Source organism: Myotis lucifugus, unplaced genomic scaffold (assembly GCF_000147115.1).
Source record: "Myotis lucifugus unplaced genomic scaffold, Myoluc2.0 scaffold_620, whole genome shotgun sequence".
Taxonomy (NCBI): Eukaryota; Metazoa; Chordata; class Mammalia; order Chiroptera; family Vespertilionidae; genus Myotis; species Myotis lucifugus.
Window position 1 is genome coordinate 230,560 of NW_005871668.1, and position 22,281 is coordinate 252,840.

Below are 22,281 nucleotides of genomic sequence, written 5' to 3' on the forward strand. Positions count from 1 at the left end.
GCTCATCTCAGTGGTCTATTCGCTCTCCTCCGGTTTCCATTAGCCTTCCCTGTACGGTCCCGTGTCTGTGTATTTGAACAGCCAGGACCCCGCCCTGGTCTGTGCTGTGTGGAGACCAGGAGTGGGGTTGGAGTCACAGGTTCCACGGGGGTGGGGTTCGGTGGAAGCCATAGGGACGCCTGTGGGTTAGGATTTCTCCTGAATGTAAGCGGAGGCCCGCCCTCCTGGCTCGCCGCGTCCGGTACTGCGAATGTCCGACTGATACCCAGAGTGCATTACACTACTCACCACGTCACTGACACTCTCAGCTCAGCAGGGACTCAGCAGGGACTCCTGAGCTGACCCACGTTCACGTCCGTCACACCTCAGACCCACCGCCTCCCCACCCCTCCCCAGGACCCCAGGGGTTCCGGTGGGTCTGTTGCCCACAGCCCTGGGGTCCCCGCACTCGAGCCTCAGCCCTCCTTCCAGTACAGTAGTTGCGCACGGTGCCTTGTGGGCCAAACGATTGATGTATGGAGGGTGGAATGGCATGAGGCCACACTGAACTTGATGCTGTGAAAGATGTCTGTAGGCTTTTCTCTCCACAAGCAGTTCCGTTTCTACACACTCAGTCCAAACGCCGAGGGTGGCCCCTCCCGCCCACCCCACACCCCTATAAGAGGTGGTTCCGTCAGGATCAGTGATGAGCCCCGGCCCTCCTCTCTGTGAATAAAGTGCTGGTGGTCTCCCGTCCTCCGGTGCCCATGGCTGTGGCATGGAGATGGCGACACCAAGGGCTTCAGGCTGAGGACGGCCACGTGGCTTCCACAACGGCACATTCTACCGTCTCGGGGGCGAGGGCGACTCCACCCCTTCCTCCTAAGAAAGCATTACTCAACTGCCAGATACCTCGACTACAGAAAGCACTGTACCCTGCCCTCTCCCGGCCCATGGCAGATGGGCAAGCGACGCTGGTATAGAAACACTGTCCCCGGGGGCCTCGCCTGCTCACTTTGCCTCATGAGAACCACCCCTCCGAGACTTGTATGTACTGAAATGTATGAGAGTGGGCTGTGGGCACGTTCTCTCCAGCAAGCCATGGCCTCAGCCACCGCCCTGCCACTTCCTCACCCAGAGAAGGGCTAGGTGTTTCCCCACAACGTCTCCAGCTGGGCTCACGCCATCAGAAGAGCCTCCATTCGCACTGGCCGATCACCTGATGTCACTTCCTAGAGTGTTTCGGCTGACTCCGGGCCTCCTGGCCTTGCAGAAGGTAGCTGCAGGGGTGCTGAGGAGTGACAGTACCTCCAGCTCCAGGTTCCTCCCGCCCTGCTCTGCTCTGCTGCCGGGGAAAGGGCCACACCAGGCGGGTCAGAGCTGCTCCCACGGTGTGGTCGGTGGAAACGGCCTGGGCCCATCCTCCCTCTACGTGGAGCAGAGCTGTGTGCTGGTGTTGCCCGTTTGGGGGCCAGTTCGTTAGGAAGTAGGCGTTTCATTTTCTTGTAAAGCCATCAGAAACCAAGTCCAGATGTGCATTTAGAGTCTTTGGACCACGGGATGTCAGCCCTCCAGAATGAAATTCGAGTCTCACTGAATTCTAGGTACCGAGTCACGTGTCGTCATCTGGTCTTCCGTCCCACCTGAGTTTAGTCCTTAGGACAGGCGCTGAAGCTGTCTCCTGGGGCTGCCTCAACCACCTGTGGTGACGAGGTGGCAGGTAGCCATCTCTCTCTTGCAACCTCTGGATCCCCAGAAACTGGAGTCACCCCTCAGCCTGCTTCCTCACGCAGGCAATTCCCATAGTGCAGATCCTGCTGCCACCAACCACTTCACAACCCAAAGATCTCACAGGTCCAGCCACTGGCCCCCGATTTATAGCAATATCCACCTTGTTCAGATTCTAGCTCAGCCAAAGGATGGAGGTGGGCTCTTCCACTTAATCTCCAGGCACAGGATCTGGCCTTGACCTACGGAAGGGTCTTGTCTCCTGCTTCCTACTCCTCTGACAGCTGTGGGACTTCCCAGCACAGGCCCGCGGCAGCTGGCAGACCAGGGACCGTTCCTGTCATGTTCTGGGCAGCTCCAGGTGTTCGCCTGCTGACTTGGACACAACTCGTCTCAAGCCACGTGATTCCCAGGACAGAACGGGTCTTTGCTTTGGCGTACACGGACCCAAGAGGAGACTGCGGGGTTGGCCCCTCCCCTGAGGTCAGCTGGCTTCCCCACCCAAGCCCAAAGGACCGTGTCTCATGGGTGGTCCTCAGATTTGGAGTAGCCAGGGGTCTCGATTCCACCAAGAACAGTGGTGCCATCCCAGTCATCGTGAGAGGATGCTCCTGTCCCAGCAACGTCCTGCCTTCCCTGCGCCTCGGTCAGCCAGCCAGGCCTCCCCCCGGGTGGTAGTTAGAAACCAGGAAACACAAGGATCTTATAAGGCTTCCAGTCCACCTGGCAACTTCATGCTTGGCCTTCAGAGTGGCTGTTGGCTGGGCAAGGCCTGATGGCACACTGAGAAGTGTGCGTCTCTGGGATTCTAGGAAGGACTGTTTGCTTACACCAGGTCCATAGGCTGCCAGGAATTCTCTCCGGTTTGCTCCTGTCCTTCGCTTTCAAGAAACACCAGAGGAAAACTGCAGGGCAGGTTTTCCACTGTGACGCCAAGCTTCTGTCTTTGGGAGTCCCCCGTGCTTGCGGGAGGCTGCCTGCCTCCTCCTGGACTTGGACCGGGCTCCTTGGAGAGTGCGTGGGCCCCTGGAGGGATGTCAAGGATACAGCGCATGCTCTCTGGGCTCCACGGGTCACAAGGAAGGTTAGAAATGAGGCTGGGATGCGGATGGAGAAGGCAGGCCCGTGAGAAATGGCCTGGAGGGGACAGTACCTGGAGATTGTCATCATGAGGGACACGCTTGCAGAGATGGAAGAGGAAGTGCACAGGGCACGTGGGTGGGCTCCTGCCCCCTGGAGCTGGACTGAGTTCATGGCTACGCCCTGGCCTTGGGGACAGGCCAACGCCTGTGTCCCTGGGATGTACTTGCAGGAGGGCTCCTAGACAGGCTGCTGCTTTAGACAGAACCAAGAGGCTAAGGAAGGCTCAGGCTGTCCCCAGAGACAGGAGGTGAGGGCTCCTGTCTCGGCCCTGCCTGCCCTGGCCCAGCCCCCGGTATCCACCTGGGCCGGTGGGAGTCTTGGGATGGGGCTGCCCTCTCTTCACTGTGGCTAATGTTTGCTAGGCCAGTTATGGTGAACCAATGATACAGTGTTTTCCCTCTCCTCTTCCCCTCCTGGCTCCCCCCTCAGGATTTTCTGGAGGATTTGATTGTTTCTCTTGGGCTCTCATTTGGGTTTGAGGATCGTAGTCAGTACAGCCCTGCCTTTCCCCGAAGGGCCCTGTGCTTTCCTTGCGAAAAGGCACCTGCTCCCGCGTGGATGAGGGTGAAGATCCTGTGGGTCTATTCATGCCCCCCACCGCCACCACCACGGTGTCGCTTCAAAGACTCAGCTCCTGTTCCGAGGAGGATCTGCTGGGTTTGCAGTTGGGCGTCAGCATTGGACCCATGAGGGTCCCACCCATCCACTGGGCACCTTGACTCTTCAAACCAAAGTTCCTTACAGGGGCACAGCCCAGCCTCGACTGCAACCTCAGGGGCCTGGGATCCCTGTGGCGCTTCCTGAAGTCCAGGTTGGCAGAGACCTGGGGGTCTGAGACCAGCTGGAAGGAGGGGCTCCTCCCACAACCCAGGTGCCAGCCAGTCCCTGCCGGGGACCCCCTCCCGCCCAGCCAGGGCAGCTGGGTTCCCAAGCAGTGAGCCAGCTCGTGGACTGGCCTGGGGCTGGGACTCACCACCCAAGAGACAGAGGGACCTGCGGGGCTGAAGGCTCAGACCCACCGGGCAACGAACGTGTCCAGGGCCATTCAGATCCCAACCATCAGGAAATCATTTTGTACAACCACCCGAAGCAGAGATATTTTTTAAAAAAGGATAAATTATTTTCAGTTCTCTTCTGACCCTTCCTTTGTCTTTCCCCCACAGCTTCCCGTCCGTGATTCTTTCACATCAGGTAAAGCTTGAGAAAGCCTTGGTGCCCCTCCCTCCCAGGCCCCACTCCGTAGCCACGTGCGCGCACCCCCATCCTTTCTCAGTAGTGAAGACGTTCTAGGCAATACCATAGGCACATCTGACTGTGTCTCTCTCTTCGAGTGCAAGAAACTCAAGTCATCTTAAAAAAAAAAAATACAAAAAAAAAATTTACAAAAAAACAAACACAAAAAAATATCTTTTTTAGGCCAGAGTTTTCTACAGGTATTAATGAATATTTTTCTTAATCCTTATAAGTTTTATGTGTTTAATATTTCTTAATACCGGTAGCATTAATTTATACTTTTGTAGCAACACAATATTTTTATAAACAGCCAGTGCTTGGCTCGAGTCTCCACGAGGGGTTTATGCAGGGCCATCTTGGGACCCTGTGTACCATGTACTGTATTTAAAAAAAAAAAAAAGTTACCTAGTGTCACCCTTGCTGTGTTAATTAACGAAAGATGTTTGCGGTCTCCTGTGTCGGTGTGGGTCCGACAGCTCTGCAAGGGGTCGCATTGCATGGGGGTTGCGTTGACGGTTCTTGTGTGATGTGTGAGCCCCCGAGACCAAACTTGTGGGTGTATTTAAGGGTTTTCTGTTTGTCCTTTGGGTTTTCCCGTTTCACTTTGTTTGGGTCCCTGGTACCGTTTCTCCATTTACAGCCAAATCAATTTCGTGGTGTTTCAAACTTTTACTGATGTCACATGGAGGAAAGGAACAGAAAAAGGAAAGATTTTTACGAAGTAATAAAATTTAAAACTGAGCTGTTTAAATGTTGCTGTTTTTAACTGTCTGTTCTTGTCCAAAAGTGGGACATTCCCAGGGAGAAGAGGAAGGTTCCACTCGGTTCCTTAAATCGCCAAAAGCCCCCGCCCAGAATTCAGAACCCCTCGACCCCATGAATTCTTGCAACATTATTTCCCGGTTGGTTGATGCCAAGGCAAAAGACATCCTTTTAATGGTTAGAGAGGATCAGTTGCTTAAATGATTTCATGTCGGTGTTGTATTTATGGTTTTACAATAAAACGACCTTTAGGAGATGGCAGTGTGTGGTGGTATTTTTTGGGTGTGGGGTTGGGCTGTGTCATTCAGTCAGGAGCATCTACTGGTGAGTGGCGATGGATCAGGGGCAGGGCCCCTGGGGGTCACAGCTGGAGTCCAGCCCAAGGCCAGCGCTGCTAACTCATCTGAGCTCATCGCTTACCTCCAGCACCAGACCCGGCTCAGCCAATGTTTGATAAATGATGGAGGGACATGGCCAAGGGGAGACGGGGTCCCTACAGGCCTGGCTTATGGACATGGTCCCGTGGAAGAAAGGATGGATTTCATCTGAGTCCTACAGACCCAGTGCCTAAGGGGAAGATCCACGTTCGCCTTGCCCAGCGGTCGTTCCTGTGCCTCTTGTGAGCCTGTGGCCTTGGCCTCCCCCGTGATGTGCGCAGCGTTATGTGTTGTGTGTGACATCTTGTTTTCTGGGGAAGGGTGTCCGGGACTTTGCCAAATTCCTGATGGCATCTGCAAGCGCCCTCCACGGTGAACTGCTGGGTGGACTTGCCCCACAACAGGCACAGGCACAGCAACGCTCCGATTGAATAGAGTCCAGCCGAAGGCAAGAGGGACAAAGATGCCATTGGAAGATACGCTGCGGCCTGCATGGGCGGGAAGGGTGATGGCCCTTCAAGCGGGAACACCTGTGCAAAGGTGAAATCGCCGTCTCGCCGTCAAGGCGGATGCCAGACACCCAGCGCCTCTCTATCCCTGCCTTCAACCAGGTGCAGGCTGCTCTTGAAGACAGTGTGCTACTTGGGTCAGCTGAACACGTTCCATCGAATCGCACATTCAACAGCTCATGTGGGCTCCAGCTGGGCCGGCCTCTCGGGGGCATCAGCCCACCCTCCGAGCCATCCTGTGGGGGTGAAGATCCTGTTGGACAGCCCTGGGCCAGCAGCCGGAATGTAACCGGGGAGTTTCTATGTGGTCTAAAACAAGCCCGGAGTCCTGCTGCAGCTGACAATCCCCACACCTTGGAGCATCGCCAACAAGACCAGGGCCTGGCCCAGAGCCTTCCTACAGCAGAAGGGCCAGCCTCAGGATGTTCAAGTTTAAAACAGAGTAAGTTTAAAAATAGCCACATCTATTTGGTATCAGAAATGAGGGACCACTTGAGAATCCAGGGAGTCCCCAGGGCAGCCACTTTGCCAACAAGGATTCTGGGGCCTCCAGAGATGAGCCTCACGGACTCCGGTCTCGGGGGTCACAGGTGTGCTTCAGCCCCACCGCACCCCTGAGGGATGGAGTCAGGATCCAAGGGAACCTTTTGCTGGGAAGGCTTTGGCAAATAGGGAGACAGATGCCTTGGGCCTGGGCAGGGCTGGTGAACCTCAGGAGGCCCCGTCGCTAGGGGCTGCTCAGGTCAGCTCCCGCCCCTCGGCGAGCAGGGTGCAGGCCCCGGGCTGCCGGGACTTCCTTTCCTAGAGAACTGAGAAGCCCAGGTGTGTATATGGACGCTCAGGTTTTAAATGGCGCCTTCAGAGCTGTAAAAAGCACCTTCCAAGCCACACACCCCATCCACCAGCTGGCCTGCCTGTGCACCTGTGGCGGCACCTCTGGTTTAAACATTTGTTCTTCAGGTCACTCTTCAGAGTGGCACCTTCAGGCGCCACAGGTGGCTCTGCTGTTCGAGGCATGTGTGGGGGGGGGGGGGGGGGGAGCAAGGTGTGGACACGGTGTGATGACATTTGTTTGCCGCTTCCCCCTGAACCCACTGCCTAGACTCCGCCCACTTGTGCCCAGAGAGCCCTGGCCGTGACCACAGATGTGTCCCTCAGGACAGCCCTCTCCCAAGCGCTAGTCTTTGGAGGAGACAGTGGGAGGGGGACTCTGTGTGGTCTGACCAAGAGGGTTGCAAAGATCTCTGCACCTAAATCCTTGCTCTGGGTTCATCCCCTCAACAAGGGGTGTGGAACTCCCTTCTTCTTGATGAGTCTCTTAAGCACATGGGCTAATGGCATGAGAAGCAGCCTTGACCGAAGTAGCTGCGGCCCCTTAGCAGGCTCACCCCAGGAGAAGCCGCCCTGCCTGGGCTTCTGCGGCCCCGGCAGCTTCCACTTCAGGACAGCAAGCTGGGCTCCCCTCCCTCAGCAGCAGCCGCATCCCTCCGGGCTCTGGGTGGAGGGAGCTCGCAAGAGAGATTCATAACCCGGACGTTTGTATGTTCAGTGTATCAATCGGAGGCTCCTAGAGTCGTGCTCTTGGGCCAGGTGGGTGCCTGAGTCACTTGGATGGCCTATGAAGGGAGGAGAAGCCAGCCGGACCGAGGGCTGCGGGTCCTGGCCCAGGGCCCTGCTGGTCGTCATGGACAGAACGTGAAGGTCAGTGAACATTCTCCTGGGGCAAAGGGCTGGGGAAGGGCTCCCAGGAGATGGAAACTCCGCCTGGTGGGAAACAGCCCAAGGCTTTTCAGCTCCCGGCAGCTGGTGCTGGGGACGTGGCTGTGGCCAAAGTAAAACGTTGGAGGGGGTTCCATGTGGTGAAGAACGGGAATGATTTCAGGCACTGACCCCCCCGGGCACATAGGGCACCTTATTCTGACCCTGGGTCGCTGGTGACCCGTCAAACCTCCTGCAGAAACAAGTACCCAGAGCGTCCCCCTCCTCTAGCTTTATGAAAGCAAAATCCTATTGTATACTGTTGTCGAGCAAAGGGAACTGTGCTCTATGTGTCATGACTTGCACAGCCAGTTTCACGCAGGGAAGGGGGTTCTGTCACGTTTCCCACTCCTGGGGCCGGCTGGGCTGCTCCTGCCCGCCCAGCTTTGTCTCCCTCTCCCGCCCCCATCTCCTTCCACGAGGATGACAATGAACAGTCAGGACATGGAACTTCAGGAGCCCATGATTTGGCTTTTATTTGAACCCGGGTCCCTCGGCCCGGCCTGCCCGATGTGGGGCCCTGGGGCAGACACTGGCCCGCAGCCTCCCCGCCGTCCTCTGGCCTGGACCGCTGGCCTTGGACCGGTCAGTTGTTGAAGCGCAGCAGTTCCTCATCTCCTGTGGACACAGAGGCTCAGGGAGTAGGTGTGGGGCTCGCCTGCGGGTCCAGGGCAGGGAAAGTTGGGAGGGGGTGCCTCATGGAGGGGGAGAGGCAGCTCGGGCCGAGCTGGGGCCTGAGGCCAGAAACTCCCGCTTGCTGAATGGCTAGATGTCCCCACAGTGCATTCCACAGGATGGTCTGGTTTTCAGCCTCTTCTGACTGACTTTAGGTGCTGTTTCCCGGTGGGGAGATAAGGCACAGTAACCTCACAGGGCTGCTGTTCCAGCAATGCTATCACGGGCGTACCTCGGAGATATTGCCGGTTGGGGTTGGGGTTGGGTTCCAGACCAGCGTAGCAAAGCAACCACCACAGTAAAGTGAGTGGTAATATCTGCGAAGCGCAGTAAAGCGAGGTGGACCTGCCCTGTCCTCCTGATAGCATCACCGTCACTATCAGTAACAGGTGCCGCTCGCTGAGCACTACCCGTGCCAGGCACTGGGAAGTCTGGGAAATAAATCAGTGCTTTGTCCCATTTTACAAGAGAAAACTGAGGCTAAAACCGGCACCTGGCCAGTGGGGCCGGCCCGAATGTGGCAGCACCAGGATCAGCCCAGTTCTGCCAGGCTCCTCAGACTGCCCTGCACACCCTCTGCCTCTACCCGGTACCCCAGGTACCGCATCCCAGCTGGGCTGAGGCCTGGGGCTTGGCCCCACACGAAAGACGGGAAGCGGAGGCCTTGGGAGTGGGTGGGCTGGTCACCTGGTACAGAGTCCAGAGCTCAGCTCTCCAGACCCTCGCCGACAGGGCTCTCCCACCTGGACCCCAACAGCCCCTTGGCCCAGCCCGGCACCCCACAGGGCCTCCTACCGTCGCCAGGGACGCCGCAGTACTCCTTGCACTCCTTCTCGGAGTAGAACTTGTTGCCGTTGCCTTGGCAGCCCCCATATTGAAATTGGATGCACTTCCCCTGCACGGCATCGAATGCCCAGAGCTGGATGAAGGCTCGGCAGGGCCCTGTGACGATGGGGAGGTTGCAGGCCGCTGTGGAGGGGAGGGAGGCACCGCATTAGTAATCCTTCCGCTTGGCTCACCCGAGGCACAGGACCTGAACCAGGGGACCTTGCTCACCTAGACCACCTCGCCCCTTCTAGACTGGGGAGCTGGCGCCTATGAGAAGAAATCACTTGCCTACGGTCACCCATATGCAAATGGCACTTCCTACGACTTCCGGAAACTCGCCCTGGATTTCCACCCCAGGAACATCCCCTCTTAGCCACCGGTTCAGTTGGCAGGTGGTCCGACGGGAGGACGGCGCTGCCAGCTGCAGCGTGCGCAGTGGCAAAGGGCCCGGACTCACCCACGCTTCTGCAGGTCTGCAGACACTCCTTCTCCGAGACAAAGTTGTTGCCGTTGCCTAGGCAGCCGCCATATTGGAAAGGCTCACAGGCCATGGAGGAGCCGTTATAGAAATACCTCGTGACCATCCCCAGGCAAGGACCTTCTGCGTAGCCCAGTTGGCAGGCATCTGGGGAGGGGCGGAACAGCAGCACCTACTGAGTGCCTGTGTAGCTGCCAGCAGGCTGGACACTTCCCAGGCGTCCTCTCAATTAGTCTTCCCCTCTGCACCACGAGGAAGGATTACCAACTAATTTTATCGACGGCACTGATGCTGAGAGGTAAAGTGACTTGCCCAGGGTCACACAGAGCTGAGGTTCCAAATCATGTCTGTGGACTCCAATAGCAATGCTCATTTCACTCCAGAACATGGGGAGTTACCAGCGACCCACAGACCCACCATCCCATGTTGGCCCCGTCTGCCCAAAGCCTCTGTAATAGTAGCAGTTGATAACACACTCACCAGCACCCAGGCCAGACAGCCTGACCTCTTCACTGAGCCCCGCCCCCATGCCTTTATGGAGCAAAACCCTACCTGGATACCTGTACACAGCATGCATTCCCCTTCCTCCACGAAGTCCTTGATCTCCTCACCCCTGCTTCCTCTGAGCTACTCCAGCCTCTTAGCTGACCCTCCCTTTTGGGTCCATCACCTTCTTCTCTGACTGCCTCCCCCACTTGACCAGAAGTTCCAAAAAGACATGGGTGCTGTGTCTCTGTGACTCCCGTGCCCAGCACACAGTCTGGGGTGGAGCAGGTTCCGTGTTTGCAGAGTGAGTTGTTGGTAAGTACTGTCAACTACACGAAGCTCCTTCCCTCCTTCCCCACCTTGCTCCCAGCCTGGTGGCAGCTCAGCAGGTGGTTATGCTGTGGTACAGATGAGGAAACCACGGCTGGGAGGCCACACCGTGAGACAGGCCGAGAACTGGCTTCTTACCATGGAGCTGAGACCATGCTTCGTCTCCTCGCTCCCCTCACACCCCCTGCACAGGGCAGAGGACTTGATTTGCCTTTCCTAGGCCTAACCCTGGACTCTAGTAGGAAAAAAAGGGATTTTATGGTCATGAGGGCAGCCAGGGGAGTCAGCCATGGTCCTTCCTTTCTGGAGTCTGACAGAAGAGGGTGAAAAGGTGCCTGATCATTACCTTCTTTCTTCATTAGACCAGTTACCGGTTGCCCAGCCCCCGATCCTTCCTGCTCCTGCGGCAGCACAGCCCGCCGGGCTCTCTGGGGAGACAAAGAAAAGAAGCTGTTGCAGGGACCTTGCCACTATTGCTCACCTCTACCCCTAGAATACATACACCATTTGCATTGGGAATCAGGCTGTGGACAGAAGCACAGATACTAGAATGGCTAATGACCTGTTTTCCAGAACACTTCAACCTGAATTCCAGAATGGGCATCATGGGACAGATTTCTGGATTGAAATGAAAAATTAGATCCTCGAGGTGTAACAATACCTCACATCCAACCTCCAGTGGAAGTGCCAAAAGGATATAATTATGGAAAAGGAATCTACCCCCAGTTGGAAACCAAGGAAGGGTAGTGTTCCCATGTGAGCAGCTTGAAGGCACTGGATAGAGAAGATGTGGTGCATATACACAATGGAATACCACTCAGCCGTAAGAAAGGAAGAAGTAGCGCCATTGGCAGCAACGTGGATGGACCTTGAGAACATTACGCTAGGTGAAATAAGTCAGGAAAAGTTAAGACCCATCTGATTTCACTCATATGTGGGACAAAAAACTGAAACTCGTGAACACAAACAGCAGTGTGGTGATGACCAGAGGGAAGGGACTGGGGGGAGCAGGGGGTCCTAATATATGGTGACAGGAGAAGATTAGACTTTGGGTGGTGGGCACACGGTGCAATATACAGATCTTGTAACGTAGAACCCTCACACCTGAAACCTGTATGTTCATGTTGACCAGTCACCCCAATAAATTGAATAAAGACAAAACAAAACACAATGCATTTATAAGTTGTATGTTGGCTGTAATACATAGCATTTTTCTAGTCCTCATCATTTATTGTTTAAGAAATAATAAGTACTAGGAATAGAGGCTCAACAAGAGACAATGAACCAGCCCCCACACAACTTAGAGACACTAGGGAGAGAGAGAGAGCATGAAAGAAATGTAATACACGTTAAAGTAAACTCATCTTAATGTAAAATTAAAATTACATTTTTAATGCTGTAATTTTATGCATCAAAGCTTTCCTATAAAGAGTTTCATCTTATTTTAAAGCAGCTTTATATTTGTTGATACAGAGTTTGACGCACCGAAAGACTCACCTTTGAGTAACATTAAAGTCTCTAAACCCTCGCAAAGATCAGAGAGACTATCTAAATACTAGTACATATATTTATCCCCCAAGTGCTGCTAATTGGGAAGAAGCTCTCTATGAAAGAACAATTTACAAAGTTCATCCGCATCATTTTCCTAAAAATTGGACATTCAATAATATTTGAATGTTGAAACAATAGAACTGAAATTTGTCATTTAAAAAAAATACAACTTTGCCAGAAGAAGATGGAATGTTCATGTCCGATAGCTGTAATCCAGATTTTTAGAAAGCTTGTCACAACATTCTACATATCATACTTTTGAAAACAATGGTCTGGTGCCATTGAAATCCCGAGGTGAAATTGTCTGAGTGGAAGTTGAAACACAATCACTACTTTCCTTGAAATCGGGGAATCTCAAGATTCCACAGTCTCCACACACCCCAAGGAGATGAAGGCTTGCCCTCGTCCTATCGGGGTAGCATTGGCTAGAGGGGGGATGTAAACGGAAGCAAAACGAGTTAAAAGCCTTACTTGTCCTCCTGCAGGCTCGTAGGGGCCGTTGAAGGTGCCAGTGCCAACGGCGCTGGGAAACTGTGAGTAGAAAGCACATATTAGAGTTACTTGTTACATTAGACCAGTGTGCATCAACCAGCATTGCACAATACCCAGGACAGAACGTCAGTTCATGCTTGATGTTAATCCCTTAAAGGAACAACAAAGCAGTAATGAATTCCTAAATTGAATCGTGGGCATAGGCAAGTTTTATCCCTAAAAGCAATGAAGAATCCAAGGGTAAATGCCAGCCTGGAAACCAATAATCAGGACCCTCCAGTCACGGGAAAAGGTCTAGAAGGCTTGGATTCTGTATTTGATGGGGTCATTAACTAGGGAAATTTGGAAAATGTAGAAAGTCATTTATTAGGAAAATGAAATCAATCCAAGTGGCCTTGTTCAGTATCTACAATTGTTCAACACTGATCCTGGCACTGGGGGGAGATTGCAAAGATGTGCGAGAAGACACCATCTCCATCTCACTGGGCAGACAAGTCTGTACACATGGAACCGTAAGCCAAGAGAAAAGCAGCATCATAATAACAACTAATTGATAAAAAAAATTAATAATAACACCAGCCCCCAAACGACTGGGGATTATGGCGACAGCAATGATCTGGACAACGTAAAGAGAAAGGGGACGGGGGATGGAACATTTGTCCTTCCAATCATAGAGACAACAGACATCCTCTAAGAGTGTTTTCTCACAGCCTTGACGTTGCTTGGAGCCTTCTTTGAGAAAGAAGTCTCTTGTGATAAAGAAATCTCTACTTGGCGTTCAAGAAGTCCACTTCATTTTTTAAAAAATTCATATAAAACGACAATGGAAGCTTTTAAAATCAGAAGTAGCATCTGTACTATAATCCCACTTAGTAAGAGTATATCTAAACCTGTGCCTCTGTCTACCCAACCTTCCTGCATTTGGCCTCCCACACGCGTGCACGCCAGGATTCCTGGAATGGTGTGAATGCCGGTAGTTTCCAGGTGGTGGAATTTTTAAAGAACTTTAATTTTGTTAATACTTTTCTGCATTGTTTTAATTCTTTATATAAGTTAGTTTTTATAAAATCAATGGTAATTTTTCTTTAAAGTGTAGAAGCAAACAATACGTTAACTGTTAATTCTATGCGGGAATAAGGACATTGTCCCTTTTTTTGCTTTCTTGTAGTTTTTCAATTTTCAAGAATATGTTTCTAAGTAAACATTATATATATTTTTACACACATATATAGATTTATACACACATCGGCAGGATAAATTAGGCTACATAGTTTTCAAATAATCAGAGAAAAAAAGAATGGATAAAGCTCAGTCAATATGGCAAAAAGCAGGAAAATAGAACAGAGGCATAAGGAAGACCCAAATCAAAAGGCAGCTTAGACGTTCTGCCCGGTGGTTTGAGAAGCTGCTTGCTCTCGGGTTTATTTGTTTGTTTTTTAAGATGAAGTAATTTTATTTTCATTTATTGAGCATTGTTATTTCATGAGTAAATACTTCACTGGTTTTAGGCACCATGCCAAGTCCTTCTGTAACCTGTCATTGAATTCTAGCTCCTGGAAGGCAACTAACTACTCCATTTCATACGTGAGAAAAGTGAGGTCCGGGTGGTGCCGCAAGAAGCCTAAATGGCAGAACCAAGATTGAGCCAGGTGGGACTGACCTCCAACCCCCTGCCCCTCGCTGCCTGCCCCAACCCCTCTCAATGGCCCCCCACCACTCCCACCGCCACCACTACAGCAGGACCTAAGCAAGGGCAGCAAAAGTCAAGTGGGGGTTGGGGGGTGGAGTAGGGGAAAGAGTACTCACTGAGGATGAAGTGAGATCTGGTTCCTGCTCCCCAGGGACACACTCTCCTAGGTCAGAGGGCAGGAGACGGAGGTGAATAAGAGGACCACACTTGGGGGGCATCCTAAACCAGAGAGGGCTTTGCTGCGTTCATGGTGCTGGCTGCACGCCAGGTGGCATCGCACTGGAAACTGTCTCCTGCAATAGCCCACTCATGAATGGCTCCGCCCACGTGGCTTACTGAAGGTCATTCATGAGAAAAGCTACAGGCTGGTGGCTGCACCATCTTCACCATCGGCGTCATCTCCACCCCACCACCAGCATGTCCTCTGCACCATCACAGGGCAGCAATGGCTAACATTTGTTGAGCGCTTACTAGACACCGGGCACAGTGCTATTGTATTTAACGGCTTTATCTCACTGACTCCTCACAGTAACTTAGATGGGAGACCTTGTTATCCCCATTTTACAGATGAGGAAATTGAGGCTCTGGAAGACTGACCAGCCAGACGCCAGCCACACCGCTCAGTTGGAACCTAGGTGCTCTAACTCTGGAGGCCATGCCTCAATCCTAACACTCTATTTATTACCTCTAAGAGGTACCTGTGGAGTCTGGCTATCGCCTCACTTAGACACATAGCAGGAGAGTGAACATTGAACTGGTTCTAGTCCAGGCTCTGCCAAGTTCACGCCGTGTGACTTGGAGTAAATCCAGGGGCCCCAGCTGCCTTCTCTGTATCGAGGGAAGAGGACTGCCGCTCTGCTTACCTCAGAGGGTTACAAGGCAGACCCACGGGCTAGGAAGATGTTCTCTGGGGGCCGTGAAGGATGAGGAGGAGACAGAAAGGTGGGTGGGGTGGGGGTGCCACTTACCTCTGTCGGCCATGGTGAAGATAGCGTCCTCAGGGATGCCCACACCCAGGGCGACCTCCCTGAACTCCTGCAGCAGGCTCTCCCGGAGCTGCGGCCCCCGCCCTGTGAGTGGGAAGCAGAGAAGGCTCCTAGAACCGCAGGGCCTGGGCTGGCAGGACCTGTGAGGATTTTGCCCAGGATTTTCATTGGGGGAACGTTGAAAACTATTGGTCCAATTTGACCTCTTCAGCACAGGATGGAAAGGTCAGCTCCAGAAAAGGAAGAAGTGTCCCTCCCAACCCCCTGCTCGGGTCTCCCCACTCCCACACGGGGCTCTTCCACGGGTCCCTCAAGGGCCCGGAGGCTCTGGAATTCTCCGGTCTGGAATTTTAGAGATCAAAAGAAGAGGATTCTGCCTGAAACGGGAGACTGAGTTCTACCTCCTCCAGGCAAAGCAAATGCTCCCACATGTCCTGTAACAGAAGTTTTATCCGAAGGAAAAAGCAAAACTCCCCGTTCCTCCCCACGCCACTGTCCCTAAACCACGGGTCCCTCCCACCCCCAGCTCCAATGAGCTTAGCTGGTTCCAGGCCTTTACCGTAGAGCTTGGCAGTAATTGTGGGTCCATGGTGGCTGCTGGATTTCTTGCTCAGAATAATGGCATACTCATCGTAGTTGGTGTGGACCACATAGGACTCGATGTTGATGTTCCGTCCTGCGTGGGAGATGCAGGAAGACAAAGGGCTCAGTGGTCAGGAGACTCCTCTTGTCCTCAATCCTTCACCTGTTCACCCACACATCCTCTATTCAGCCATCCTGTCTACCCATCCCTTCCATATTCTTGTTTATCTATTCACCCATCTTCTCCATATAGTTATCATTAATTCATCTACCACCACTTCATCCATCCCTCTTCTCCATGTATCAATCCATAAATGGATCCATTTTCCTTCATCCCTCCTTCCTTCTCTCCTTTCTTTCTTTCTTCTTTCCTCCATCCCTGAAATCATCAATTTATCTGTCGGATGATGATTAATTCACTTATCTGCCATTCATACATATGTTTATTCATTTACCAAACATTTGTTTATTCTCTCACTACAACCATCCATCTACCCAAACATTCATATATTCAACCCTGAGCACGGTTAGTTAACACACAGAGCATATTCAATAAACATTTGCTGGATAAATGAATAAACTCATGTCCAAGTCCTTCTATCACATGGCACCATGCACGCTGTACATGGTAGATGCTTGGCAAACCTTTATCAGCTGGTGCCTAACATGAAGACTGATGAAATCTTGATATTATCCTCACATTCACACCATCACTCTAATTCTGGGTGTGCATGTGTGAGAGAGTGATAGAGAGACAGAAGGAGGGAGGGAAGGAGGGAAAGGGAGAGAAGAAGGAGGAGGAAGAGGAGGAGGAGGAAGCATTTGGAAGAAGGCTAGATGACATCTAGGGAAAATAGGAGGAAGGTTAGAGGGGGAGACAAGGAAAGAGCTGAAGACATCAAGGTATTGTCCACGAAGGAGAGAGCTGTGGTGTCTCCTCCGACTCCACCTACTGGATCTGTGATAGAGGAACTTTCCCTCGGTGTCTGTTTTCTCGTAAGTCCCAGAGTGCTCCTCACAGACGCCTCTCCTGGAAGTGAACAGACCACAGGCGAGGTAAATGCGGGCAGAGGCCATGGTCCTACACCCCTTCTCCTTCCTGTTCTTCCCAAATGTCTCTCTCTCTCTCTCTCTCTCTCTCTCTCTCTCTCTCTCTCTCTCTTTTTAATTGGAAAGTAACATTTTCAATTATCTTGTTTAACCCTCACATCAGCCTTGGGGGACATCTCATCCATTTCACATATGAGGGGATCGAGGGACAGAGAAAAAAGGGACTAATCCATGCCATCCCTTAGCAAAGCGAGTACTAAAAATCAGCTTCCTTAACCAAATCTGCACATTATGTCGATTCACTGGGAAGTCCGAGGGGTGAAGTAATGCCTTCGTTGATTACTCTGTGTCTCTCTTGCCCCAGTTCCCTTACGTGTGAAATGGGGGTAATGATAGTGTCTACCTCACATTGTGGCTGAGAGGATCAAATGAGGTTTTGAATGTAAAGAGCTTAGCGTAAACATACGCACATCTTAACTGTCCTTGTTACGAGCATTACTTATCGAGCAGCATCAGTGTGCCAGGCGCTGTGCTACCTGCTAGGGATACAGAGGAGGGCAAGACAGGCCCTGTCCCCATGTGACGCTTACAATTGAGTGGGACAGGGGGCAGGCCAGAGGCTGATGCAGTCAGTGTACCACGTTCAGGAAGCAGGAGGTGCTCCAAGAGCACAAAGGAAGGCATGTAACCTGAACCTGCGGTGGTCAGGGAGGGCTTCCTGGAGGAAGTGACATAGAACCTGAGTCCTGAAGGATCCAAAGGAATTAGCCCAGGGAGGTGGAGAGAGATTTTCCCAGTAGAAGGAATATATGGTGCAAAGGCCGAGAGGTAGGAGAGGATGAAGGATTCCGGGAACTGAAAGAAGGTCCACTTGGGTGGGTCACAGAGTTCATGGTAGAGAGTGCGGCAGGGGATGGTGAGTGCTGGGGGCAGGGGGGCCTGGAAGGCCATGTCAAAGGGGTTGAATTTTATTCCCAAGGGCAGTAGGGAGCGATGGAAATGTTTCAGCAGATTTGAGTTTTTTGAAAGGTCTTTCTGGTTGCTGGGTGAAGAATGAATTGAATGGAAGGTTCGAGATTAGAGGTGGGGAGAAAAGCAGAGAGGCTGTTGTAGACAAGGAGGGAAGAAAGGGGGTGGCTTGGACCACGGCTAGTGACTGGGAAGAGGGGAGAAGGGAACAGATTGGAGAGAATCCAGAGAGAATGGACGGGGCTTGATGAAGGATCCAGGCCAGCCCTCTCCCGCCCAGTTCCCGGTTGGGACCCTGGTGGGTGGAAGTGCCCTTACTGAGCTAAGGGATGCCCAAGAGCGAGAGCAGATTGAAGAGCTGGCATAGCGTTGGAGGCACCGCCCGCGAGGTGCAGAGGGGACGGTTAGAAAGGACGCCCTGTTGGTGGAGCAAAGCAGAGAGATCCAGCTCAGAGGCCAGGGCCTGGCTGGAAGGAGAGGTCTGCTGCTTTCCAGGACGTGGTGGCGAGCGAAGCCAGGGTGGGGTGGGCCCTGGTCCCCCTCCCCTCCCACCCTACCCCCAAGCTCACCGCCAACGAGTAATGGTCGTGCTGATCTGCCTCTCGGTCTCTCCCTCTCTCAGCAGCAGCGTGCTCACGGTCAGCCTGTCCTTGAACCTCACCAGCCAGGAGCAGGTGGAGCCGATGGCCACGTGGAACCATTTCCCGTAGAACTAGGAGGCAGCCACAGTGCTCGGGGTTGGGATTTGCCCCTGACCTTGAGGAAGACTTGGCAGGAGTCTGCTCCCCTCCCTCCTCTGAATGACTCAATTTTTATGTGACATCTTATCGCTAATTGGAGGCCACACAGCTTCAAGGGCAGATGGAGCCCGAATGGTGGAACTTCAGGCACCATGGCAAGCTTGGAGTGGGGAGGTTCAGGCATCCCCCCCCCACCCCGCCCTAGAAGGCCTTACTCCGCTGAGAGCTGAGGGCTGTGCTCACTGGGATGGGGTCCACAGCCTCGTGCCCTGAGGTCATCATCAACCATTGCTCTCCACGGGCGGGTCAGGGGACCCTGCTCTCACCACCTCTGAGCACTGCATGTTGGAAAGTATCGCCTGACCTTGAGCTGATGTGGGACAAGCGTGACATCTCCCTCTGACTGTGCGTCAGGGAGTTAGAGAACCCTCCATCCCTGCAGAGGGCGCCGAGCCTGCGACCCTTCGCCATCCCAGACCCCTCCACCCACGACCCTTCCTAGTCCCTGAAAGTGAGTAAAATCCACAGGACGCACAGGTAGGACAGTATGAGAGCCCCTTGTACCCATGAGAGACCTGGGTAGACAAGGTCCTGTTCCGGGTCGCCCAGTGACTGGGACAGAACAGGGCCAGGAAGGAAGTCCCAGGACTCCCCGCACACAGCACCCTGCCCAGGCCTCTTATGCCCATCAGCCCAGATCTCTGTCCTGCTTCTCTTTTCCCATAACCCCACATGCCCGCCTTGTGCCACCCCAGGCCTGTGAGGGCAGGGGACCCGGGACAGGCTAACGGGTGCTGTGGGGTGCAGTGAGTGGTTAAAGGGTGAGGGCTGGGCATTGTGGGGGGCTGCAGGGGTAGCAGTCCCCATAAAACCTTCTCCGGACGGGTTCGAAGGTGAGGGCATTGGACTGGGGATGTCAGACGAGTCCCATAGAATGGCAGGTGCATGGAGTTGTCGCGTCAACAAACCCCAGACAGTCTGCGCAGGAAAAGCCTTTAGGGACCCGGCCCTGAGTTCCAGATGGGGAGAGAGAGACCCCAGCTCACCGCCGTCACCCCATCACCCCGGAGGCCAGCCTTACCCTAGACACGTCGAAGTTCTCTTGCACTTGGATGTTGGCCGGCGGCGTGGGCACAGGGTTGGCGCTCACCGCCAGGCAGGCGGTCAGCAGCACAAACAGGGCCCCGAGACTCCACATGGCTCTGGCTCCTCTACCAAGGGGGTCACTCACAGGCTCAGTGGGGACAGAGGAGCTCCCTGACCGAGGTGGCTGCAAACTGAGGCTGGGGAAGGGACCTTTGGTTTATAGGTGACGTTGGTGTTTGCCCTGTTCAGCCAGGACCAATCAGGGCCCCAAGGCCAGGGCTGGTCGATCCCTGTGGTGCCCTGGCTGGGGCCAGGAGGTCTGTTTCAGAGGAGGCGTTGACCAAACACAACAGGCCAGCTGCAGCCCAGGCTGGGTTCAGTTCCAGAAAGGCTTCCCAAGAAACACCCCTCCTGTCATGGGCATGTGAGGGTGAAGGACCCAGGTAGCCCTGAACTCCCTGCTGGTCATTCCACCTGGACCACCTGTGAGTCAGGAGGATGAGCCTGATTGAGCCCATTTCTCACATGAGAAAACTGAGGCCCAGGGAGAGGAAGTGACTTATCAGAGACCGTAGGGAAGTCTATGACCTCCTGTCCCCAGGGTTCCTTCTCTCACCACTGCTTTCCCATAGCCCCAGCAAGTTATAGTAGAAACAATGATGACGATGATGATGATGATAGCTTCCATTCACTGAGCACCTGCTATGTTCCAGCACTTAACACTGGCCAGGAACTGAACTCAATCCCCACAACCCCATACACTAGGTGCAGGTCCCCCTTACAGACAGGAAATGTGAGTCTCCGAGAGGTAAACGACTTGCCCAGGGTCTCACGTCTGGTTAGCGGTGCTGCTGGAGGAGGCAGCATTTGGTGTGGTTGAGAGCCTGGGCCCCGGAGCCAGACTGCCTTCTGTGCAGTCTGGGGTGCGGAGAAGTGGGAGCGGGAAGCCCTGGCTCCCGGTTCTGTGTGACTTTGGAGTGACTTTCCCTCTCTGAAGCCCGCTTTCCTCAGTCCCCACTCTGTCTGCCAAGAGGTTGAGGCCATGTGTGTGACAGTCCACTGTCCTACCTGTGTGCTAGACCCAGGCGTGCCTGTCTTTGGAGAAACCAGGCCTAGTATAAGAATGGCATGTAACAAGGAGTCATTAATAATTGAAATAGAGCCTGGCTGTGGTGGCTCAGTGGATTGAGCATCATCCCATGGACCAAGAGATCCTGGGTTCGATTCCCAATCAGGGCACATGTCCAGGTTGCGGGCTCGATCTCCAGTAGGCGGCACGCAGGAGGCAGCCGATCAATGATTCTCTCTCATCATTGATGTTTCTCTCTCTCTCTCTCTCTCTCTCTCTCTCCCTCTCCCTTCCTCTCTGAAATCAATAAAAATACATTTATAAAAAAAGAATCAATATTGGGAAAAAACCACAGTGGAAATAGAACGCCCTATTAAGGCTGCCTTTAGTGTGCCATGATGGCTCCTCTGACCTTCACAGCAGGTCTGCATGAGACTGTCAGGCCCCCTGGCTCACGGGAAGCCCGAGGCACACGGGTGAAGAAGAACCTGGGCCCCTTTGGACAGGGCTGCTCATCCAGCCACGCAGCCTCTCCTGGGGGAGGGGAGAGGCCAGAGGCCCAGCCAGGATGTCGACTTTTCCTGCCTCCGGGGCTGTTTGCTCTCTCGAGATGATTAACCAGCACAGAGGGAGCGAACTCTGCCAAGGCCCACTGGACTTTGAGCTGCTTTTAAAAAATTAACCCCGGGACTCAAAGATGCACGGCTGGTAGTGGTCAGGGGGTGCTGACCCCTCTTTCCTCTCTGGCCATCAGGGTGGGGCGATGGAGGCTCTGGGTTCCTGTCCTCCTAGGGGACGCAGGGATCCAAGATACCTGGCCAGATCTGGAACCATGTCAAGGGGAAGGGCCCGTGTAGGAGGCTTCGGAGCCTCAGAGGTGTCCTGAGCTGTGGGGAAGAGAGGCCTCATTATCAGATGAAAACACGGGTTCTATGCCCTACCCGGTTTGGCTCAGTGGATGGAGCGTCGGCCTGCGGACTGGAAGGTCCCGGGTTCAATTCCGGTCAGGGGCATGTACCTTGGTTGCGGGCACATCCCCAGTGGGAGGTGTGCAGGAGGCAGCTGATCGATGTTTCTCTCTCATCAATGTTTCTAACTCTCTATCCCTCTCCCTCCCTCTCTGTAAAAAATCAATAAAAAATATTAATAAAAAAAGAAAACACGGGTTCTGGGAGGGAATGGAACTTGTTCAAGGTCATCCAGCTTGTGACCGAGCGGGGGGACAGATTAGACTAATGTTCAGCACCCTGAGTCCCCCTTTATTCATTTGTCCAGTCATTCATTCACCAAATGCACACTGGGTGCATGAGGACAGAACGGAGAACAGGACAGGACTCCTGGTCAGGCTGGGATGGGAAGGAGGGAGGAGAGGGTGATAAGACTGGATAGCGACTGCAGTGATGGGGGAAGCTGTGGCCAGGGGAGAGGAGTCAGCCAGACAGAAGTGCATGGGGTGCGTGGTGAGGAAGGTATTCCAGACAGAAGGAACAGCAACTACAAAGGCTTAGAGGAGGGAGATGGAGAGAAAAGCACTTGGAATACAGAAACCAAACGAAAAAACCGTAGGCCAGGAGCTTGGGGGACAGAGGGGAATGGCAAGATGGGGAGGAGCTGGGCACTGGGACCTGTTTTTTGGGGGGGTGGGGGGTGGGGGAGGCCTGGTGAGTAGACCAGCAGGGACATCAAGAACATTGGGCAGAACTAAGATCAAAGGTTGTGGTCAAGGTTCAGGCCTCCCTCTGCTCATGGTGGAAGGGGATGGCACAGAAGCTGACCCTCT

The 22,281-nt window shown here is 53.4% G+C and overlaps 1 protein-coding gene across 1 annotated transcript; it reads right to left on the reverse strand.

Moving 5' to 3' along the window:
• Window positions 1–7,940: 7,940 nt before the first annotated feature.
• On the reverse strand, window positions 7,941–19,611 carry AMBP (alpha-1-microglobulin/bikunin precursor). The gene is made up of 11 exons (XM_014447156.2): window positions 19,428–19,611; window positions 18,176–18,318; window positions 16,541–16,617; window positions 15,565–15,681; window positions 14,988–15,089; window positions 14,136–14,182; window positions 12,309–12,368; window positions 10,633–10,714; window positions 9,450–9,617; window positions 8,960–9,133; window positions 7,941–8,107 (listed from the first exon to the last, which is right to left on the reverse strand). Exons 1-11 carry the CDS (start codon window positions 19,542–19,544, stop codon window positions 8,076–8,078), a joined length of 1,119 nt encoding a protein of 372 aa, XP_014302642.1. The 5' UTR covers window positions 19,545–19,611; the 3' UTR covers window positions 7,941–8,075.
• Window positions 19,612–22,281: the final 2,670 nt, after the last annotated feature.